The sequence below is a fragment of the Monodon monoceros genome, unplaced genomic scaffold, assembly GCF_005190385.1.
Source record: "Monodon monoceros isolate NGI ecotype Baffin Bay Population unplaced genomic scaffold, NGI_Narwhal_1 Super_Scaffold_8, whole genome shotgun sequence".
NCBI classification, from domain to species: domain Eukaryota; kingdom Metazoa; phylum Chordata; class Mammalia; order Artiodactyla; family Monodontidae; genus Monodon; species Monodon monoceros.
The window spans coordinates 60,053,131-60,070,962 of record NW_021703785.1 but is presented as its reverse complement, the minus strand read 5'-3'; the positions used below and the strand labels follow the sequence as shown (position 1 = coordinate 60,070,962).

At 46.9% G+C, this 17,832-nt stretch overlaps 1 protein-coding gene across 4 annotated transcripts in view; it reads left to right on the top strand.

The window, feature by feature from the left end:
• The first annotated feature begins 62 nt into the window (after nt 1-62).
• The window catches only part of SLC25A15 (solute carrier family 25 member 15), a 35,297-nt gene continuing 17,527 nt past the window's right edge, over nt 63-17,832 (top strand). Inside the window, exons 1-4 of one of the 4 annotated variants that reach the window (XM_029210056.1) lie at nt 63-231; nt 3,099-3,223; nt 6,902-7,160; nt 16,725-16,862. In XM_029210056.1, the coding sequence (XP_029065889.1) occupies nt 3,169-3,223; nt 6,902-7,160; nt 16,725-16,862 (452 nt within the window). In that variant the 5' untranslated portion in view covers nt 63-231; nt 3,099-3,168. Of the gene's footprint in view, nt 232-1,281; nt 3,224-5,152; nt 7,161-16,724; nt 16,863-17,832 lie in introns of those variants that run through there. The other 3 variants (XR_003791714.1, XR_003791712.1, XR_003791713.1) reach the window with 3 other exon arrangements.

Below are 17,832 nucleotides of genomic sequence, written 5' to 3'. Positions count from 1 at the left end.
CCGGCCCCGGCCCCGGCCCCGGCCCCGGCCCCGGCCCCAGCGCAGCCCGTCCCGGCCGCAGGGGGCGCTCCTGAGCCCGCGGGGCCGCCCGCCGGCGGCAGTCTGGCGCGGGAGGCGGGGCGGAGGGCCGGCCGGTAGCCGACGTGGGTGTTAAGCGGCCGCCCCCGCCGCCGAGCCAGAGTCGAGAGCGGGCGGCGGAGCGCGAGTAGGACGTGGCCAGTCGGCGCGGCGGTGAGCGCAGCCCAGCCGGGCGGTCGCGGGCTGCAGGGAACCGGCCGGGAAGAGGGGGAGGGAGAGGGAGAGGGAGCGGGCGGGCCGGCCGGCCTCCGCGCCCGGGCGGCGTGACCCTCCCGGGAGGCGGGGTGGAGATCTGGGGTCCCGCGCCCGCCGCGCCGCACACGTGCCCGGGGACCCGCGGGCGCCGCCTTCCCGCGCTTTGCCTGGGATTCCATGGAGACTCGGGCCCCGCCGCCTCCTGCGCGCACTGGTCACGTCCCGGGAAAGGTTGCCCTCATTTGCCCGGTCGTAGTGTCACGCCGGCTCCGCGCCGGGCAGGGAGGGCGGAGGCGCTTATGGATGGGAGACCCTCGCAGGTTGTTGTGGCAGAGTCAGCGAACGTTTAGGGCCGGGAAGACAACAAAGTTGGCAGTCGTCTCCCTAAGCTGACCCTTGTGCGGATCGGGATCCCGAGCCCCGGAGCAGGAGCTCCCGAGCCAGCTGCTGAGCGGCGAGACTGGTTTGCATCCCAGCGCCCGTGGGCCCCACCAGCTCTGGGCGCTCGGATGGCGGGCGCCAGCTTCGGCCTTGAAGCTGGAATCTTCCCGGAGCAATTCGTGTTACCTAGTGGGGAATGCGGCCTCCTCGGATTCTCCCACACGAGAAGTTAATTTCCCGAAGGAATGAAAAAGATACATGGTCTGCGTTGTTTCTTTTGGAGTTTGACTCCGGTGTAGTTTGAAGGAAGGGTAAAGGGACGCTGAAAGGATTCCGTTTTTCTCTTCCAGTTGGTACCGAAGGCTCACGAATCAGTTTAATTAAGTCAAGTTGATCAGTCTGGCTGCCTCCACGCCCCATGCCTCCTTCAAGCCAAAGCTACGCGTAATTTGAAACAGATGCCCCCTCTCAGTTAATCTGTTAGGACTGTTAACTGTTCTAATAATTCTACAAGTAGTTATTTGTAGGAGTTGATGTGTTTGTTTGACTTGCCTAAAAGGGTTGAATTCGCATTGATGACACAGTACCATCTGCTGTGCCTCTTCTAAGAAAGAAATGTCCACACCCCAAGGGAATGAGCTGCGTTGGATGTGCCCTGTCTGTGACTCCTTTCCCCGCTTGTCTCCATTTTCCTCTAAAATGCAGGGTTGGGTGTTTTGTTTTCTCTTCTTGGCCAGGTGGGAATACCCTGCTTGATAGGAACAGACCCAAAAGGCAAGACTTGAGTTGAATCCTGTCTTTGCCACGGACTTGTTGTATGACCTTGGACAAGTCCTTGTCTTCCTCTGGACTCAGTTCTCCATCTGGAAAAGGAAGAGATTGGGTTAGGACCCTGATATCCTTCTCTAGATACTGGATGGTCACCGTCTTATCAACCTTAGTAATTGGTACTGCCTCTCCAGGTCTGTCAGTAACGGAAAGTCAGTGTTTTGTACATCTAATTGTATGTCTAATCTTAGTTGCTTTATTAAGTAGTGTTCTTGTGTTGTTGCTGGTTTTCACATGTTTTGTAAAGATTCTTGGTGTCTAGTCATTGACGACATGCTTCAAGTGGTTAAAAACCTTCTTGGCTAAAATTCTTCCCCGCTGTTGATGAGGAAGCTGTTGGTATTCATTGGCCATCCAGGCTGCCCACCCCCTCCTCTGACAGGTGTCCTGACTGGGATCACACAGGTCTTCAATGTGACGGATAAAAAGCGTTCCTTGTTATTCAGGTGTAAGGCAGTGACATAGCTTGAAAATCATACGGAATTGGTTTCTGTATTGGTTATTTTAATATTCTATGTGAATGAAGCACCTCTCCTTTTCTAGTCAATATTAATTAAGTCCATGCCTTGCCAATGGTTGCTTTTTGTCTAAAGTAGAGGAGTAGACTCTGGTTTTCCCAAACTTCTAGGCTCCAGCTCAAACCTACTGAATCAACATTTCCAGGAGAGCAGCCTGGTTATTGGAATGTTTAACAAGTGTCCCAGGTGATTCTTATCAAGCAAATTAGGGGCGCAATGGACCCAGGGGTTGCTTCTCAAAGTATGGTTAATAGCCAGGCATTATCAACTTCACCTGGGAGCAGGTGAAGGCAGGCAGCATTTCTGGTCCCACTTGAAGCCAATCACATCAGAATCGGCCTTTTAACAAGGTCCCCAGGTGATTCGTGTGCACGTTTATGGTTGAGAAGTTCTGGGAGGCCTATGATGATAGTAATGTTTGGTGCTGTGCTTTGTAGTTGTTCTAAGAACTCGTGGTGTGTGTTCACAGTTCATCATCGTATTTGTCCGATGTGGCTGTTTGATTGCCCTCGTATTATAGTGATAGTACTTTTATTTTTTCACCTTGTATAGACGGGGACCTCCAGCTTTAGGGGCCCAAAGGGCCACCATACCAGTGGCAGAGCAAGCATTCAGACCCAGGCGTGTGTCACTTGGCCGAGCTCCTAACCCATTCCTTTCCAGAGCTACTGTTTTGTGACCTTCTCTTAGGGTCTCAGGCCGCTGTCTGAATTTGGAACAGAGCCCAGTGGATTGATGGTTTAACTTAGGCCTCTGAAAAAACTGGTTTGATGGGGCTTGGGATGTGCGGTTGGCTTGCTTATTGGCATTCGTTTCTTGAGGGTTTCAGAAAGGTTGGTTGAAGTGCCCTCACCTGTGGCTGTAGCAGTGATACGTGAGCAAGGTTTTTGATCTGTGTGCTTTTCATGGGGAGGTGGTGGGCAGGGAGAAGGGGAGGCTGATCACTAAGCTGCTCTGACAGCTCGAGCCCCCTCCTTTGGAGCAACGTAGAGACAGTTTCCCGGTTCCCTGAAGTTCAAGTCCAGTAGCTAGGCAGCAGGCCTAGAGAAAGGGGGGCTGCAGAGGCCCGACTGATGGTGAACTCTTGCCTCCTTCTAGGGATATGAGGTGCCCATTGTAAGCTCGTGAGAGTTGCCCTCCGCGGAGCCCAGCAGAGGAGTGGGCAAACATGAAATCCAATCCTGCCATCCAAGCTGCCATTGACCTTACGGCGGGGGCCGCAGGTAATCCCAGAGAAAACCCCTCCTTTGTTCCTCAAATACCTTCTGCACGTGAGCTCTGGTGAAGACATTGCCTTTGTAGCTCTAGAAGCGACATGCTTTAACCCTGGAATGAATCCACTTAATACAGGTGTAATACTGTGTTGCAAACACAGCAGAAGGTAGAGTAGTTCCCGCTGTATTAGAGCTATGAGTCAGGGGTATGGTGTGGGAGTGTCCCCGGGTGACAGCTGGAACATATCACAGCTCAGAGCTGAAGCCACTCGTCCATTGCCATGTGGCTGGGATATGCAGGATTCCACCCCAAGCCTGGCAGTCTTCAGAGGCCTTAGAGTGCAAAAATAACACAGTGCCATCTCTCCAGGGAAATCCCAGTTCCTGTCCTTGCAACTGCTGGGGGAGAGAAAGGATACCCTTAGAAATGTCATTGGTAAATCAGGCTGACTTTTGACTGAGTCTTAAAGCCCTGAAAGGAGGGGCCCCAGGATTGGCCGGGGAGTGGTGGGCGGGGCGAGTGCTGGGGCGGACTCTGGCCCCACTAGGCACCATTGAGTTCTGGGCAGCACCTGCCACCGCAGGCCACTCTTTAGAAAGGTCACCTTTATTCAGCCTGAGGCAAGTGACAGACTTGGAAGTGCCTGGGTGGTTACTTGGTTCTCCAGATTCCTGGATGATTCTAGGGCTGGAGGAGCGCTGGAATGCCCATACTTCCCAGATGCAGACCCTGGCTTACCCTTGCCTCCCTCACCGATTCTTATATTGGGTCACCGCTGCTTGGAGTGAAGAGGCCAGAGGAGCCGGTTGCCCATTGTCCTTTTATCTGGTGGGACCTCCTGGGTCAACAGATCAAGAGCAGTCAGAGCCGCCTTCTCTCATCCTGTCGTCGTCTTTTTTTTTTTTTTTTTTTTAATATTTATTTATTTGGTTGCATCGGGTCTTAGTTGCGGCTCACGGGCTCCTTAGTTGTGGCATGCAAACTCTTAGTTGCAGCGTGTATGTGGGATCTAGTTCCCAGACCAGGGATCGAACCCGGGCTCCCTGCGTTAGGAGCATGGAGTCTTTTTTTTTTTTTTTTTTTGCGGTACGCGGGCCTCTCACTGTTGCGGCCTCTCCCGCTGCGGAGCACAGGCTCCGGACGCGCAGGCTCAGCGGCCATGGCTCACGGGCCCAGCCGCTCCGCGGCATGTGGGATCTTCCCGGACCGGGGCACGAACCTGTGTCCCCTGCGTCGGCAGGCGGACTCTCAACCACTGCGCCACCAGGGAAGCCCGGGAGCGTGGAGTCTTAATCACTGTGCCACCAGGGAAGTCCCCTGTCGTCTTCTTAATTGTGAAAAAGAAATCATGGGTTCAGGGAAGATCGAAGTATTTTTCTATGAACCAGAAATCGGCCAAAGTAGGCTCATGAGGAAGTCTGCAGACACTGATAAGTTCAGGCGAGGGCGCTCCCAGGTCAGAGACGACAAGGAGCAGGGGAACCAAGGGCTGCCTGGATTCCGCCCCACGGCCTCTTACGCGCTGAGTGCCTTTGGGTCAGCCCCTCACCCTGCCGTGGAATCAAGCCCCCCCAGGCCCTGTGCACCATCCCCGACCCCTTCACCACCCCCCACTCCCCCAACGCCATACTGCAGAGGCTGCTGACTTTGGCAACAGTGGACCCACTTGCTTGCCCTTGGCATCCTCTTACCTTCCCATGAATGCCTGGACTCAGTCTGTGTCTCTGCAACAGAAGGGCATTTTACCCCATGAGGGATGCTCAGCTTTCGGAATTTTATATCCTTCAGTCACTCTATCAAAGATAGACTGTAGGATCTGTTGTGATAGAATTAAAATGCATCTAGGTTGTCAAAATTATGAACCCAGTTTAAAAATTCTGACATTCACGTCTTTTGGAATGATTTTTTTTTTTTTTTTTGCACGATACGCGGGCCTCTCACTGTTGTGGCCTCTCCCGTTGCGGAGCACAGGCTCCGGACATGCAGGCTCAGCGGCCATGGCTCACGGGCCCAGCCGCTCCGCGGCACGTGGGATCCTCCCGGCATGAACCCGTGTCCCCTGCATTGGCAGGCGGACTCTCAACCACTGCGCCACCAGGGAAGCCCGGAATGATTATTTTTGACATAAGTAGGACCTTATTTTATTCTAGCCCATCAGTACCTGGGAGAGAATAACTCTAATTATGGTAACATCTTATTAAATTATATTCCACTAATTCAGAACTGGGGATAGTGTGGCAAAACAAAGCAGAAATGTGTCATTGCTGTCCTAGAAGAAAGGGACAGTGGTGATAGGATCATGGAGATCACGCTTGTGCTTGCTTAAGAGATCAGTTTTCAGACTCTTTGGAAATGTCCATCTACCAATAATTAATTGGGAGTTATTCTTTTTTTTTTTTGCGGTGCACGGGCCTCTCACTGTTGCGGCCTCTCCTGTTGCGGAGCACAGGCTCCGGACGCGCGGGCTCAGCGGCCATGGCTCACGGGCCCAGCTGCTCCGGGGCATGTGGGATCTTCCCGGACCGGGGCACGAACCCACGTCCTCTGCATCGGCAGGCGGACTCTCAACCACTGCGCCACCAGGGAAGCCCCTTGGGAGTTATTCTTAACAGCCCTCCCTCCATTTCTACTTTCCACACCTTCATTGGAGTAACTGTGTATTATGTCTAAGTTATGAAATTGCATTTCTGAAATATGTAAGCCTTCTCTTCAATTTTGCTGAGGTTTTCGTAACCTCATCCAGTGGCTGTTTCCTGACACAAGCACAGGACGTCCCAGGCCCAAGGGGAGGTGGAAGCATTCGCCAGTGACAGACAGCTCCCCAAATGCTGACCCAGTTCAGGGTCTGGAGATATTACAGGGTTTAATAGTTCATTCTTTTCCTTACAGTCAGAATTTTTATCGAAGTCATTGAATGCAATTCAATGCTTTTGTCGTATAAAAGCATATAAATATATGATTTATGCTAAACAGGGGTAAGTTTCAATCCATTTCCTGTCTGAATACAAATGGTAGAGTCCAAATAAGATGTTTTCCCATAGGGTCAAACATTTAGCTCTTCAGGGACTAATTAGACCTTTTGTTTTCTTTATCTGTGGCCTATTCCTCTGTTATTTCCCTGATAGTCATTAGGACCATTGGGCATCAGGCAAAAGAGTGATTAACACCAGACTCTTCCCTTCCCCTTCCTTTTATGTGGACGCACACACAGACACAGTTAACCGCTGTAAATGAGCCACTTGTGGTGTAGCAGCCAATACGTTAGAGCCTTATCCTAATCCTCACGTTAACCCGATAGGGAATCGAGGCTCGGAGGTCACATCGCTTAGCCAGGATTTCACAGCAGAGTCAGGCTTTGAGCCCAGGTCCCTCTGACCGATGCTCCTGAACACACGTCACACCTTCACATCCGGTGGCTTTGACTGTCAAACACACGTCCTCTCTTCTACCGAGTTGAGCTCCTTCAGGGCTGGAGCGGGGTGCCAGACTCATGAAGGACCCCTAGAAGTTTTATTGGACTGAGCTAGAAGGGTTGGCCGGGGAGGGGGGAGGAGGTCAAAATGAAGTGACCCAGAGGTAAGCCCTGTGGTGGGCTGCCTGTCCCTCATCTCCATGGGTCCTCGAGGCCGCACTCTACCACGTGGCTGTAGACTGGTGCTGGACGAGGATTCCTGTCCTGGTTGCAGGGGGCACAGCATGTGTACTCACCGGGCAGCCCTTCGACACCATGAAAGTGAAGATGCAGACGTTCCCCGACCTGTACAGGGGCCTCACCGACTGCTGCCTGAAGACCTACTCCCAGGTGGGCTTCCGGGGCTTCTACAAGGGGACCAGCCCAGCGCTGATTGCCAACATCGCCGAGAACTCCGTCCTCTTCATGTGTTACGGATTCTGCCAGCAGGTGGTACGGAAAGTGGTTGGATTGGAAAAGCAGGCGAAGCTGAGGTGAGTTGAGGTCACTGAGACCTCTTTGAGAAACAACACTTGTGTAGTCAAGCTTTTTATGAGACCTTATGGAGAAGAACATTTCCGTTTTTACAATAACTACTTCCTTTGATTAAGAAGTCATATATTGCCATCATAGAAAACTGGGGAAACGCACATGTGTTATGCAAAAGGAGAGTTGCCCATAATCCACCGCGTAGAAACAACCACCCTCACGTTCCTTCCATTCTTCAGGAAGATGCTTTTCTTTCTTGAAAAAATTATTTTTATTATTTTTCTTTTTTTTTAATTGGAGTATAGTTGATTTACAATGTTGTGTTAGTTTCAGGTGTACAGCAAAGTGAATCAGTTATGCATATATATATATATATATATATATATCCATTCTTTTTCACATTCTTTTCCCATAGAGGTTACTGCAGAATATTGAGTAGAGTTCCCTGTGCTATACAGTAGGTGCTTGTTGGTTATCTGCTTTATTTAGAGTAGTGTGTTTATGTTCATCCCAATCTCCTAATTTATCCCCTCCCCCCATGTTTCCCCTTTGGTAACCTGAAATTTGGTTTCGAGATCTGTGAGTCTGTTTGTTTTGTAAATAAGTTCACTTGTGCCATTTTTAAAAATTAAATTCCCAATATAAGTGATATCATATGATATTTGGGGAAGATGTTTTTCAAATGCTGCTGTTGGTGCCACTTCTCTGGGCAGAAGTGCAGAACTTAAACCATAGATGCAACTTGTGACCCGAGTTTTGGGTTTCACGTCATCAGCAGAATGCAGGGTATTGGAAGAGCCAAATAGGTTTGAGGAAGAACTTGGAATTTTAGGAAGGGTCAGAGCATCTGAGAAGATGCAGGTGAACCTACTGTTTCATTGGTCGAGTCTGCCCCAAACATCAGACTTGGGTGTGTATTTGGTCATTCCTTGGGTATTTATTATACCGAGACTAAAAGGAATTCGGAAACCACTGGGATGTTTAGCCTTTACTCCTTTGAACATTGATTTATTTTATAAGTTTTCACTCTTTTTAAAAAAAAATATTTATTTTTGGCTGCATTGGGTCTTTGTTGCTGCATGCGGGCTTTCTCTAGTTGCGGCGAGTGGGGGCTACTCTTCGTTGCGGCGCGCAGGCTTCTCATTGTGGTGGCTTCTCGTTGCGGAGCACAGGCTCTAGGCGTGTGGGCTTTAGTAGTTGTAGCATGCAGGCTCAGTAATTGTGGCTCGCGGGCTCTAGTGCACAGACTCAGTAGTTGTGGCACACGGGCTTAGTTGCTCCGTGGCATGTGGGATCTTCCCCAACCAGGGCTCAAACCCGTGTCCCCTGCATTGGCGGGTGGATGGTTAACCACTGTGCCATCGGGAAAGTCCCCATTGATTTATTTTAAATCATTTAAAATTATTGTTATCAGCTTTGTGGTTGCAGAGGGCAGTCTTGCCTGTTGTTTTGGTGGGAATTCAAGACCCTATTGCAAATACAGGTCCCACGTGGCTAAAGTAGGTTCCTTTTGTACTGAAGTCTTTGGGGGTGCCTGGAGATGTGCCCATTTATAGCAGGCATCCCATCTTGATAGATGGAACTTGTTTTTTAAAGGCTTGGGACTGGATGAGATCCCCCAGGGAGACAGTGTTTATAGGACTGAGCACAGATCCTAGGACCCTCCAGCAGGGAGGGGTCAGGAAAAAGAGGAAGTAAAGAAATAAGCAGAAGATAAACCAGGAGAATGTGGTGTCCCGTGGTAGAGACAGACAAAAAGGACACTGCAGTGACTGTAGCTCTTTGCACTGGAGCGAGAGACTTCCTAGTTGAGGAGACCTGGAGTTGAGGTCTCCTTCAGCATCCTTGGAGAAGGACAGGGAAATGGAGCAACCACAGGAGATTCTGGAGCAGGTCCTGTAGTGAAGAAAGCTTCCTCTTTCACTCGGCCTAACCCAGCACCCGCGTCTTCTTTGAACTTGGGGGACAGGAGGGGGGCTGCAGCTTTTTCATCCTGCAGGACAGTGGTTGCTCATTACCAGTGAGCAAACGCCGCCTGAGAGCTTACGAAGCTCTGACATGCGTGTCGTGCTTTCTTAGCCCTCACCGTGGTCCTGCGCGAGGATCCAGGCAGGTGATGGTATCCGTTTTATAGATGGGGAGACTCTGGTACAGATACTGACGCGCTGAAGATCACTGGGTTAATAAGTGACAGAGCCGGGACTGCAGCCCGTGTCTTCTGCACCCCCAATCCAGCATTCTTCCCTCAAGACCACAGGCGGGGCTCTGGAGTACTTTGTAGGGGTCAGGTCTAGAGAAAAGATTAATAATTACACAGAAGCAGGGAAAGGAACTGCTTGTGATCACCTGTTATGAATTTCTGCAGTGATACAGTAAATATTCTCGGTTTGAACACTCCCTGAGTAGTGCTCTCTTTTCACCTTTGGCTGGACGGGCCCTGACACAGCAGGAGTGTTTAGGAACATGTTTGTTGAGTGGGTGACAAAACAGTTGATTCTTACAAAATCCCATCCTATGCCGATTGCCATTTGAGATCCAGTTCTAAAGTTTCTACTATAGGCACAGCCTGGGGCCCAAGTCCCTCATCTCATGCACTGGTAGGTGAAAGCATTTATTAGAAAGCCAAAGTCCACTGCAGATCTGACTTGGCCCTGGGTTGCCCTGTATCAGCATGCTTGGGGATCGTTCAGGCGTTACCGCCTCTCGGATGAAACAGCCGTCCGTATCTGTCGATACCACCTTTGTTCCAGCAAGATTGGCAAACCCTGGTCAATGACCCTGATTGACTGCGGCCTGTCAGCAGGTTGACAGAGAGTCCCGGAGGGAGGCCAAGTATGGATCTGCAGACTGGCCAAGAGACAAACTCTTTAAGCTTTGGTTTTGACAAACAATTTAAGTAGGAGTGAAGGGGGAAGGATGGAGGGGATGGCGTCGGGCACTTCCCACCCCTAGAAAGCCGCGTGCCAGTACAGTTGTGGAGCTGGCTCTCCTGGTGACCGTCTGACACATCATTCTTTAAAATCGAAAGGAAGGCCGCACTGCAGGCGGTGTCTTCCTCCTGAAAGCAGGCCTGCTCCAAGCCAGCTCTTCTGAGGCCCGGCTGTGTTAACAGGCCGGCTCAGCCCTGGGCACCCACTTCACATCCACCTGAGGCACCAAGGCCAGACCACCAGGGATAGGAAATCGGGACCGGGATGGTAGGCAGCCCTTGGCTTTATGCAGGCGCACGTCAAATATTTGAGGTTCGGTTCCAGACCATCTTGGAAATTATTTGGTTTCCCAGTGCATATAAAGCTATGTTCACGCTATACTGTAGTCTGTGCAATAGTGTTATGTCCCAAAAAGAATGTACCTACCTTAATTTAAAAATACTTTATTGCTAAAAAAAATGCTAACCATCCTCTGATAACTCAGGGTTGCCACAAACCTTCAACTTTGTTATAAAGCAGAAACTAACACACCATTGTAAAGCAATTGTACTCCAATAAAGGTGTTAAAAAAAAAGAAAAAGAAATTTTAAAAATGCAGTATCTTCAAAGAGTAATAAAGCGAAGTGCAATAAAACAAGGTTTGCCTGTAGTAACGTTTGACGTCAGTTTCTATAACTATTAGTTCATTGTAACTTTTTTTATGGTTTCAAAACACTTTTTCTAAAACATTTAAAAATTTTTTATTTTATATTGGAATATAGTTGATTTACAATGTTGTGTTTCAGGTGTACAGCTAAGTGATTCAGTTATACATATATCCATTCTTTTTCAGATTCTTTTCCCATATAGGTTATTAAAGAATATTGAGTAGAGTTCCCTGTGCTCAGTACATCCTTGTTGATTATCCATTTTATATATATGTTACATATGTTAATCCCAAACTCCTGATTTATCCCCCCCTCACCATGTTTCCCCTTTGGAAACTATAAGTTCTCAAAGTCTGTGAGTCTGTTTCTGTTTTGTAAATAAGTTCATTTGTATCATTTTTTTAAAGATTCCACATATAAGTGGTATCATATGATATTTGTCTTTCTCTGTCTGACTGACTTCACTTAGTATGATAATCTCTGGGTCCCTCTGTGTTGCTGCAAATGGCATTATTTCATTCTTTTTTATGGCTGAGTAATATTCCATTGTATATATGTACCACATCTTCTTTATCCATTCCTCTGTTGATGGATATTTAGGTTGCTTCCATGTCCTGGCTATTGTAAATAGTGCTGCTGTGAACATTGGGGTGCATGTATCTTTCTGATTTGGTTTTCTCTGGATATATGCCCAGGAGTGGAATTGCTGGGTCATATGGTAGTTCTGTTTTTAGTTTTTTAAGGAACCTCCATACTGTTCTTCATAGTGGCTGTATCAATTTACATTCCCACCAACAGTGCAGGAGGATTCCCTTTTCTCCACACCCTCTCCAGCATTTATTGTTTGTAAGCTTTTTGGTGATGGCCATTATGACTGTTGTGAGGTGATACCTCATTTTAGTTTTGATTTGCATTTCTTTAGTAATTAGTGATGTTAAGCATCTTTTCATGTGCTTTTTGGCCATCTGTATGTATTCTTTGGAGAAATGTCTATTTAGATTTTCTGTCCATTTTTTTTATTGGGTTGTTGTTTTTTTGATATAGAGCTGCATGAGGTGTTTGTATATTTTGGAGATTAACCCTTGTCAGTCACTTCATTTACAAATATTTTCTCCCATTTTGTAGGTTGTATTTTTGTTTTGTTTATGGTTTCCTTTGCTGTGCAAGAGCTTTTAAGTTTAATTAGGTCCCATCTGTTTATTTTTGTTTTTATTTTCATTACTCCAGGAATAGATCCAAAAAGATATTGCTGTGATTTATGTCAGAGTGTTCTGCCTATGTTTTCCTCTAAGAGTTTTATTATTTTTTTAAAGATTTATTATTTTATTTTTGGCTGTATTGGGTCTTAGTTGCGGCATGTGGGATCTCTCATTGCAGTGCAAGGGCTCTTCCTTGTGGTGTGCAGACTTCTCTCTAGTTGTGGCACGCAGGCTCCAGAGCATGTGGGCTCTGTAGTTTGTGGCACACAGGCTCTAGTTGAGGCACACGAGCTCAGTAGTTGTGGCGTGCGGGCTTAGCTGCCCTGTGGCATGTGGGATCTTAGTTCCCTGACCAGGGGTCGAACCCATGCCCCCTGCATTGTAAGGTGGATTTTTTACCACTGGACCACTGCGCAAGTCCCCTCTAAGAGTTTTATGGTGTCTGGCCTTACATTTAGGTCTTTAATCCATTTTGAGTTTATTTTTGTGTATGGTGTTAGAGAATATTCAAATTTCATTCTTTCACATGTAGTTGTCCAGTTTTCCCAGCACCACTTATTGAAGAGCCTTTCTTTTCTCCATTGTTTATTCTTGCCTCCTTTGTCATGGATTAACTGAGCATAGGTGTGTGGGTTTATTTCTGGGATTTCTTTCCTGTTCCATTGATCTATATTTCTGTTTTTGTGCCAGTACCATACTGTTATGATTACTGTAGCTTTGTAGTGTAGTCTGAAGTCAGGGTGTCTGATTCCTCCAGCTCCTTTTTTCTTTCTCAGGATTGCTTTGGCTATTTGAGGTCTTTTGTGTTTCCAGACAGATGAAAAAATTTTTTGTTCCAGTTCTGTGAAAAATGCCATTGGTAGTTTGATAGGGACTGCATTGAATCTGTAGATTGCCTTGGGTAGTATGTCATTTTGACAATATTCTTCCAATCCAAGAGCATGGTATTTTTTTTTTTTTTTGTGACCGTGCCACACGGCTTGTGGGATGTTAGTTCCCCAACAAGGTATTGAACCCAGGCCCTCTGCAGTGAAAGCATGGAGTCCTAAACACTGGACTGCCCAGGGAATTCTCCTGTTTATGTCATCTTTGATTTCTTTCATCAGTGTCTTATAGTTTTCAGAGTACAGGTTTTCTGCCTACTCAGGTAGGTTTATTCCTAGGTATTTTATTCTTTTTGATGTGATGGTAAATGGGATTGTTTCCTTAATTTCTCTTTTTGATCTTTTGTAGTAAGTACATAGGAATGCAAGAGATTTCTGAGTAGTAATTTTGTATCCTGCAACTTTACCGAATTCATTGATGAGTTCTAGTAGTTTCTTGGTAGCATGTTCAGAATTGTCTATGTGTAGTATCATGCTATCTGCAGACAGTGATGGTTTTACTTCTATTCCAATTTTGATTCCTTTTATTTCTTTTTCTTCTTTGATTGCCATGGCTAGGACTTCCAAAACTATGTCGAATAAAAGTGGCCAGAGTGGACATCCTTGTCTCATTCCTCATCTTAGAGGAAATGCTTTTCAGCTTTTCACCGTTAAGAATGATGTTAACTGTGGGTTTGTCCTATATGGCCTTTATTATGTTGAGCTAAGTTCCCTCTGTGCCCACTTTCTGGAGAGTTTTTATCATACATGGGTGTTGAATTTTGTCAAAAGCTTTTCCTGAATCTATTGATGATCTTATGGTTTTTATTCTTCAGTTTGTTAATGTGGTCTGTCACACTGATTGATTTGTGGATATTGAAGAATCCTTGCATCCCTGGAATAAACCCCACTTGATCATGGTGTATGACCCTTTTAATGTATTGTTGGATTCAGTTTGCTAGTATTTTGTTGAGGATTTTTGCATCTATGTTCATCAGTGATATTGGCCTGTAATTTTCCTTTTTTGTTATATCTTTGTCTGGTTTTGGTATCAGGGTGATGGTGGCCTCATAGAATGAGTTTGGGAGTGTTCCTTCCTCTGAAATTTTTTGGAATAGTTTCAGAAGGATAGGTGTTAACTCTTCTCTAAATGTTTGGTAGAATTCACCTGTGAAGCCATCTGGTCCTGGACTTTTGTTTGTTGGGCGTTTTTAAATCACAGTTTCAATTTCATTAGTTGTGATTGGTCTGTTCATATTTTCTGCTTCTTCCTTGTTCAGTCTTACAAGGTTGTACCTTTCTAAGAATTTGTCTGTTTCTTCTAGGTTGTCCATTTTATTGGCATATAGTTGCTTGTAGTAGTCTCTTAGGATCCTTTGTATTTCTGTGGTGTCGGTTATAACTTTTTTCATTTCTAGTTTTATTGATTTGAGCCCTCTCCCTTTTTTTTCTTGATGAATCTGGCTAAAGCTTTATGAATTTTGCTTATCTTTTCAAAGAACCAGCTTTTAGTTTCATTGATCTTTTCTATTGTTTCCTTCATCTCTATTTCATTTATTTCTGCTCTGATCTTTTTTTTGCTGTATGCAGGCCTCTCACTGTTGTGGACTCTCCTGTTGCGGAGCACAGGCTCCGGACGCGCAGGCTCAGCGGCCATGGCTCACGGGCCCAGCCGCTCCGCGGCACGTGGGATCTTCCCAGACCAGGGCACGAACCTGCATCCCTTGCATCGGCAGGCGGACTCTCAACCACTGCGCCACCAGGGAAGCCCTCTGCTCTGATCTTTATCATTTCTTTCCTTCCACTAACTTTGGGTTTTGTTCTTCTTTCTCTAGTTGCCTTAGGTGTAAGTTTAGGTTGTTTGAGATTTTTCTTTTTGTTTCCTGAGGTAAGACTGTATTGCTATAAACTTCCCTCTTAGAAGTGCTTTTGCTGCATCCCATAGGTTTTGGATTGTAGTGTTTCTGTTGTCATTTGTGTCTAGGTATTTTTTTAGTTCCTCTTTGATTTCTTCAGGGATCCATTGGTTGTTTAGTAATACTGTTTAGCCTCCTCGTGTTTGTGTTTTTTACAGTTTTTTTCCTGTGATTGACTTCCAGTCTCATAGTGTTGTGGTTGGAAAAGATGCTTGATATGATTTCAGTTTTCTTAAATTTACCAAGGCTTGCTTTGTGGCCTAGCATGTGGTCTATCCTGGAGAATGCTCCATGTGCACTTGAGAAGAATGTGTATTCTGCTGCTTTCTGATGGAATGTTCTACGAATACCAATTAAGTCCACCTGGCCTATTGTGTCATTTAAGGCCTGTGTTTCCTTATTGATTTTCTGTCTGGATGATCTGTCCATTGGTGTGAGTGGGGCGGTTTATTGTAACTTTAGGACAGTTGAATGTGGTAGGTCTGTTAGGCTTCTCTGCTCACAGATGGAAGAGAAATCGTGAGGGGACCTCGCCACCTGGGCAGGCTGCCTAGGGGGTTACCTTTGGGGGCTTCTGGAGGTCTGTGAGTTGTTCTGGTCGTCCAGTGACAGCCGGATGCTGGCAGTTAACAGGCGAGTGTCACAGCTAGTTGTTGCTGTGAGCATCTCGGTCCTTTCTGTGCAACTAAAGATCGTCCCTGTAGGTGCCAGCGGTGCTCTCGTGATAGAACGTCCTCCCAAGGCTTGGAGAGGGTCTCCTCTGCTGACCCCCGTGAGCTCTCAGGAGTCTTCCTGGCAGTTTGTTTCTTGTACTTTCCCCCGTATTCTTTCCAGTTTCACTCCCCTGCTGGTGACTGAGGCTGGTGGTACTGAACCCATGTGAGATGAAGTGAATTCTTGCATTTTTGTACTATGTGCATTCATTTTCCGTTTATATCTCCAGCTTCGCCATTTGCCCTACAGCCATCGAGCTTGCTGACTCACACTGGCAGCACCACTGGCCCACCTCGTGCCCTCTGTGCAGCTGAGGTCCAGGAGGTCATCAGCTGAACTGGGAAATCTTTTTTCAATGAGCAACATTTTGGTTAAAAATGTATCCTGGGTTTTCATCTGTAGCAGTTACATTACACTTGTGGTTGTTCTGGCTGAATCCAGAGGCACATAGGGATGGCCTCGAAACCTGTTTTTATTTAAAGCTCAGTGGCAAACACACTGAAGTATTAATAGTGTGTGTGTTGGGGTGGTGGGACCATAGGGAATTCTTTCCCCCACATTGTTTGGTTTGGTTTGGTTTGGTTTGGTTTTTCTGTGTCACTTTCTGTCTTAGTTCTGGCTCTGCTAGAACAAAATACCTCAGGCTGGGCGCTTTAAACAACAAAACTTTGTTTCTCATAGCTCTGGAGGCTGGAAAGTCCAAGAACAAGATGCCGGCTGATTCAGTGTCTGGTGAAGGTCCTCTTCCTGGTTTGCAGAGGGACAGCTGGCTGTGTTCTCACATGGTGGAGAGAGCGCCAGCCAGCTCTCCGGTCTCTTCTTACAGGGACACTAATCTCATCAAGAGGATTGCACCCTCCTGACCTCATCTAAACCTAACTACCTCCCAAAGGCCTTCCTCCAAATACCATCACATTGGGGGTTATGGCTTCAACATAGGAATCTGGGGGTGAGGGGCACAAACGTCCAGCCCACAGAGCTATACCTAATAAAAGGAGCACGGGCTTGCAATCAGGCAGACCTGGGTTTGAAACCTAGCGTTGCCGCTTAGCAGCTGTGTGACTCTGAGCACTGTTCGTGGCATCTCTAAGTGTCATTTTCCCCATATGAAAATTGGGGTACTGTTGTCACCCTCACAGGGTCGTGGGCTCCTCAGAGGAAGCAGCAGGTGCCTCGTGGGCACTGAGGAAGTCTTCTCCCCTCAAGCTTGCTCCCCTTTACCACCAGTGTTTCGGCATGCTGAGACCGAGCGAATGAATAATGGGTGGGTAACCGGCCTCCTGTGCTTGCGTCCTTCCAGTGATCTGCAGAATGCAGCTGCTGGTTCCTTTGCCTCTGCCTTTGCTGCTCTGGTCCTCTGCCCCACCGAGCTCGTGAAGTGCCGGCTGCAGACCATGTATGAAATGGAAATGTCGGGAAAGATAGCCAAAAGCCAGAAGTAAGTGCTGCTTGGGCACAAACGTGGGGTCTTGTTGCCTTGGTGTATCTAGTATTTTTAAATTTTTAAATTTTTTTAAATTTAAATTTTATGTTGTACTAAAATTAAGTGGCAGAGAAACAGTTTATCTAGTCCAAACACCCCTCTCCACCACCACTCTGAGGATAATTTTCTGAACACACTGTCTGTGGTGGTTGGAATCACCATCCACCCCATAGAATGTTGTAGGCAAGTATTTAATATCCCAAAAGTGGAGAAGCAGGGGCTTACACCCCTTTTGGCCTGTGGAGTGCATAAGGCATGACCCCCAACTATACTGGGAGGCACGTAGCAGCGGCTTTGGAATTGAGGGCTGAGCTTTTGCTAACTGCCAATTTGGATTCTGGGCTGAGTATTTGCTCACTCCCCAGTCTCCCCAGTTTCACATAGGTGCTCAGGCTGATCATCCCAGATTCTAGCAGTGACTTCCTTTACCTCCTCCCGCATCCTTCAAGTGTACCTACAAACAAGCCAGCTTCTGAAAACATTCACGCAAACCCTCGTAAGCATAGCACGTCTTCAGTGATCCAGTCACTCTCCAACTCTGTCTTGAAAACAGATTCTAGTTACCTCGTGAGTGTATGTATCATATACAATATGATTTATTATATATTTGAACTGAAAATCAGTTTATTATCCTTGTTAATCTCAAAACTTGCTTATTTATCTAAACTAAAGGTTTGCTCGTGGTTGTTGCTGAAGTTAACTCAAAGCCAGTAAATCTCCTGGGAAAAACCATTAGGCAAACTGACCATTTTTCGAGTCACCACTTTCCATCCAGTGAGGATGGGGTTCATAATAGCGCCCTATTTCCTGCACCTGTGAGATTCATTACAACCAATTCAAATCTATTATTCATAGCCTAGAAGTTCAAAACTTTAAGTCTTTAATGCTCTTTTATTGAGATACAGTGTACACACAATAACAGGAA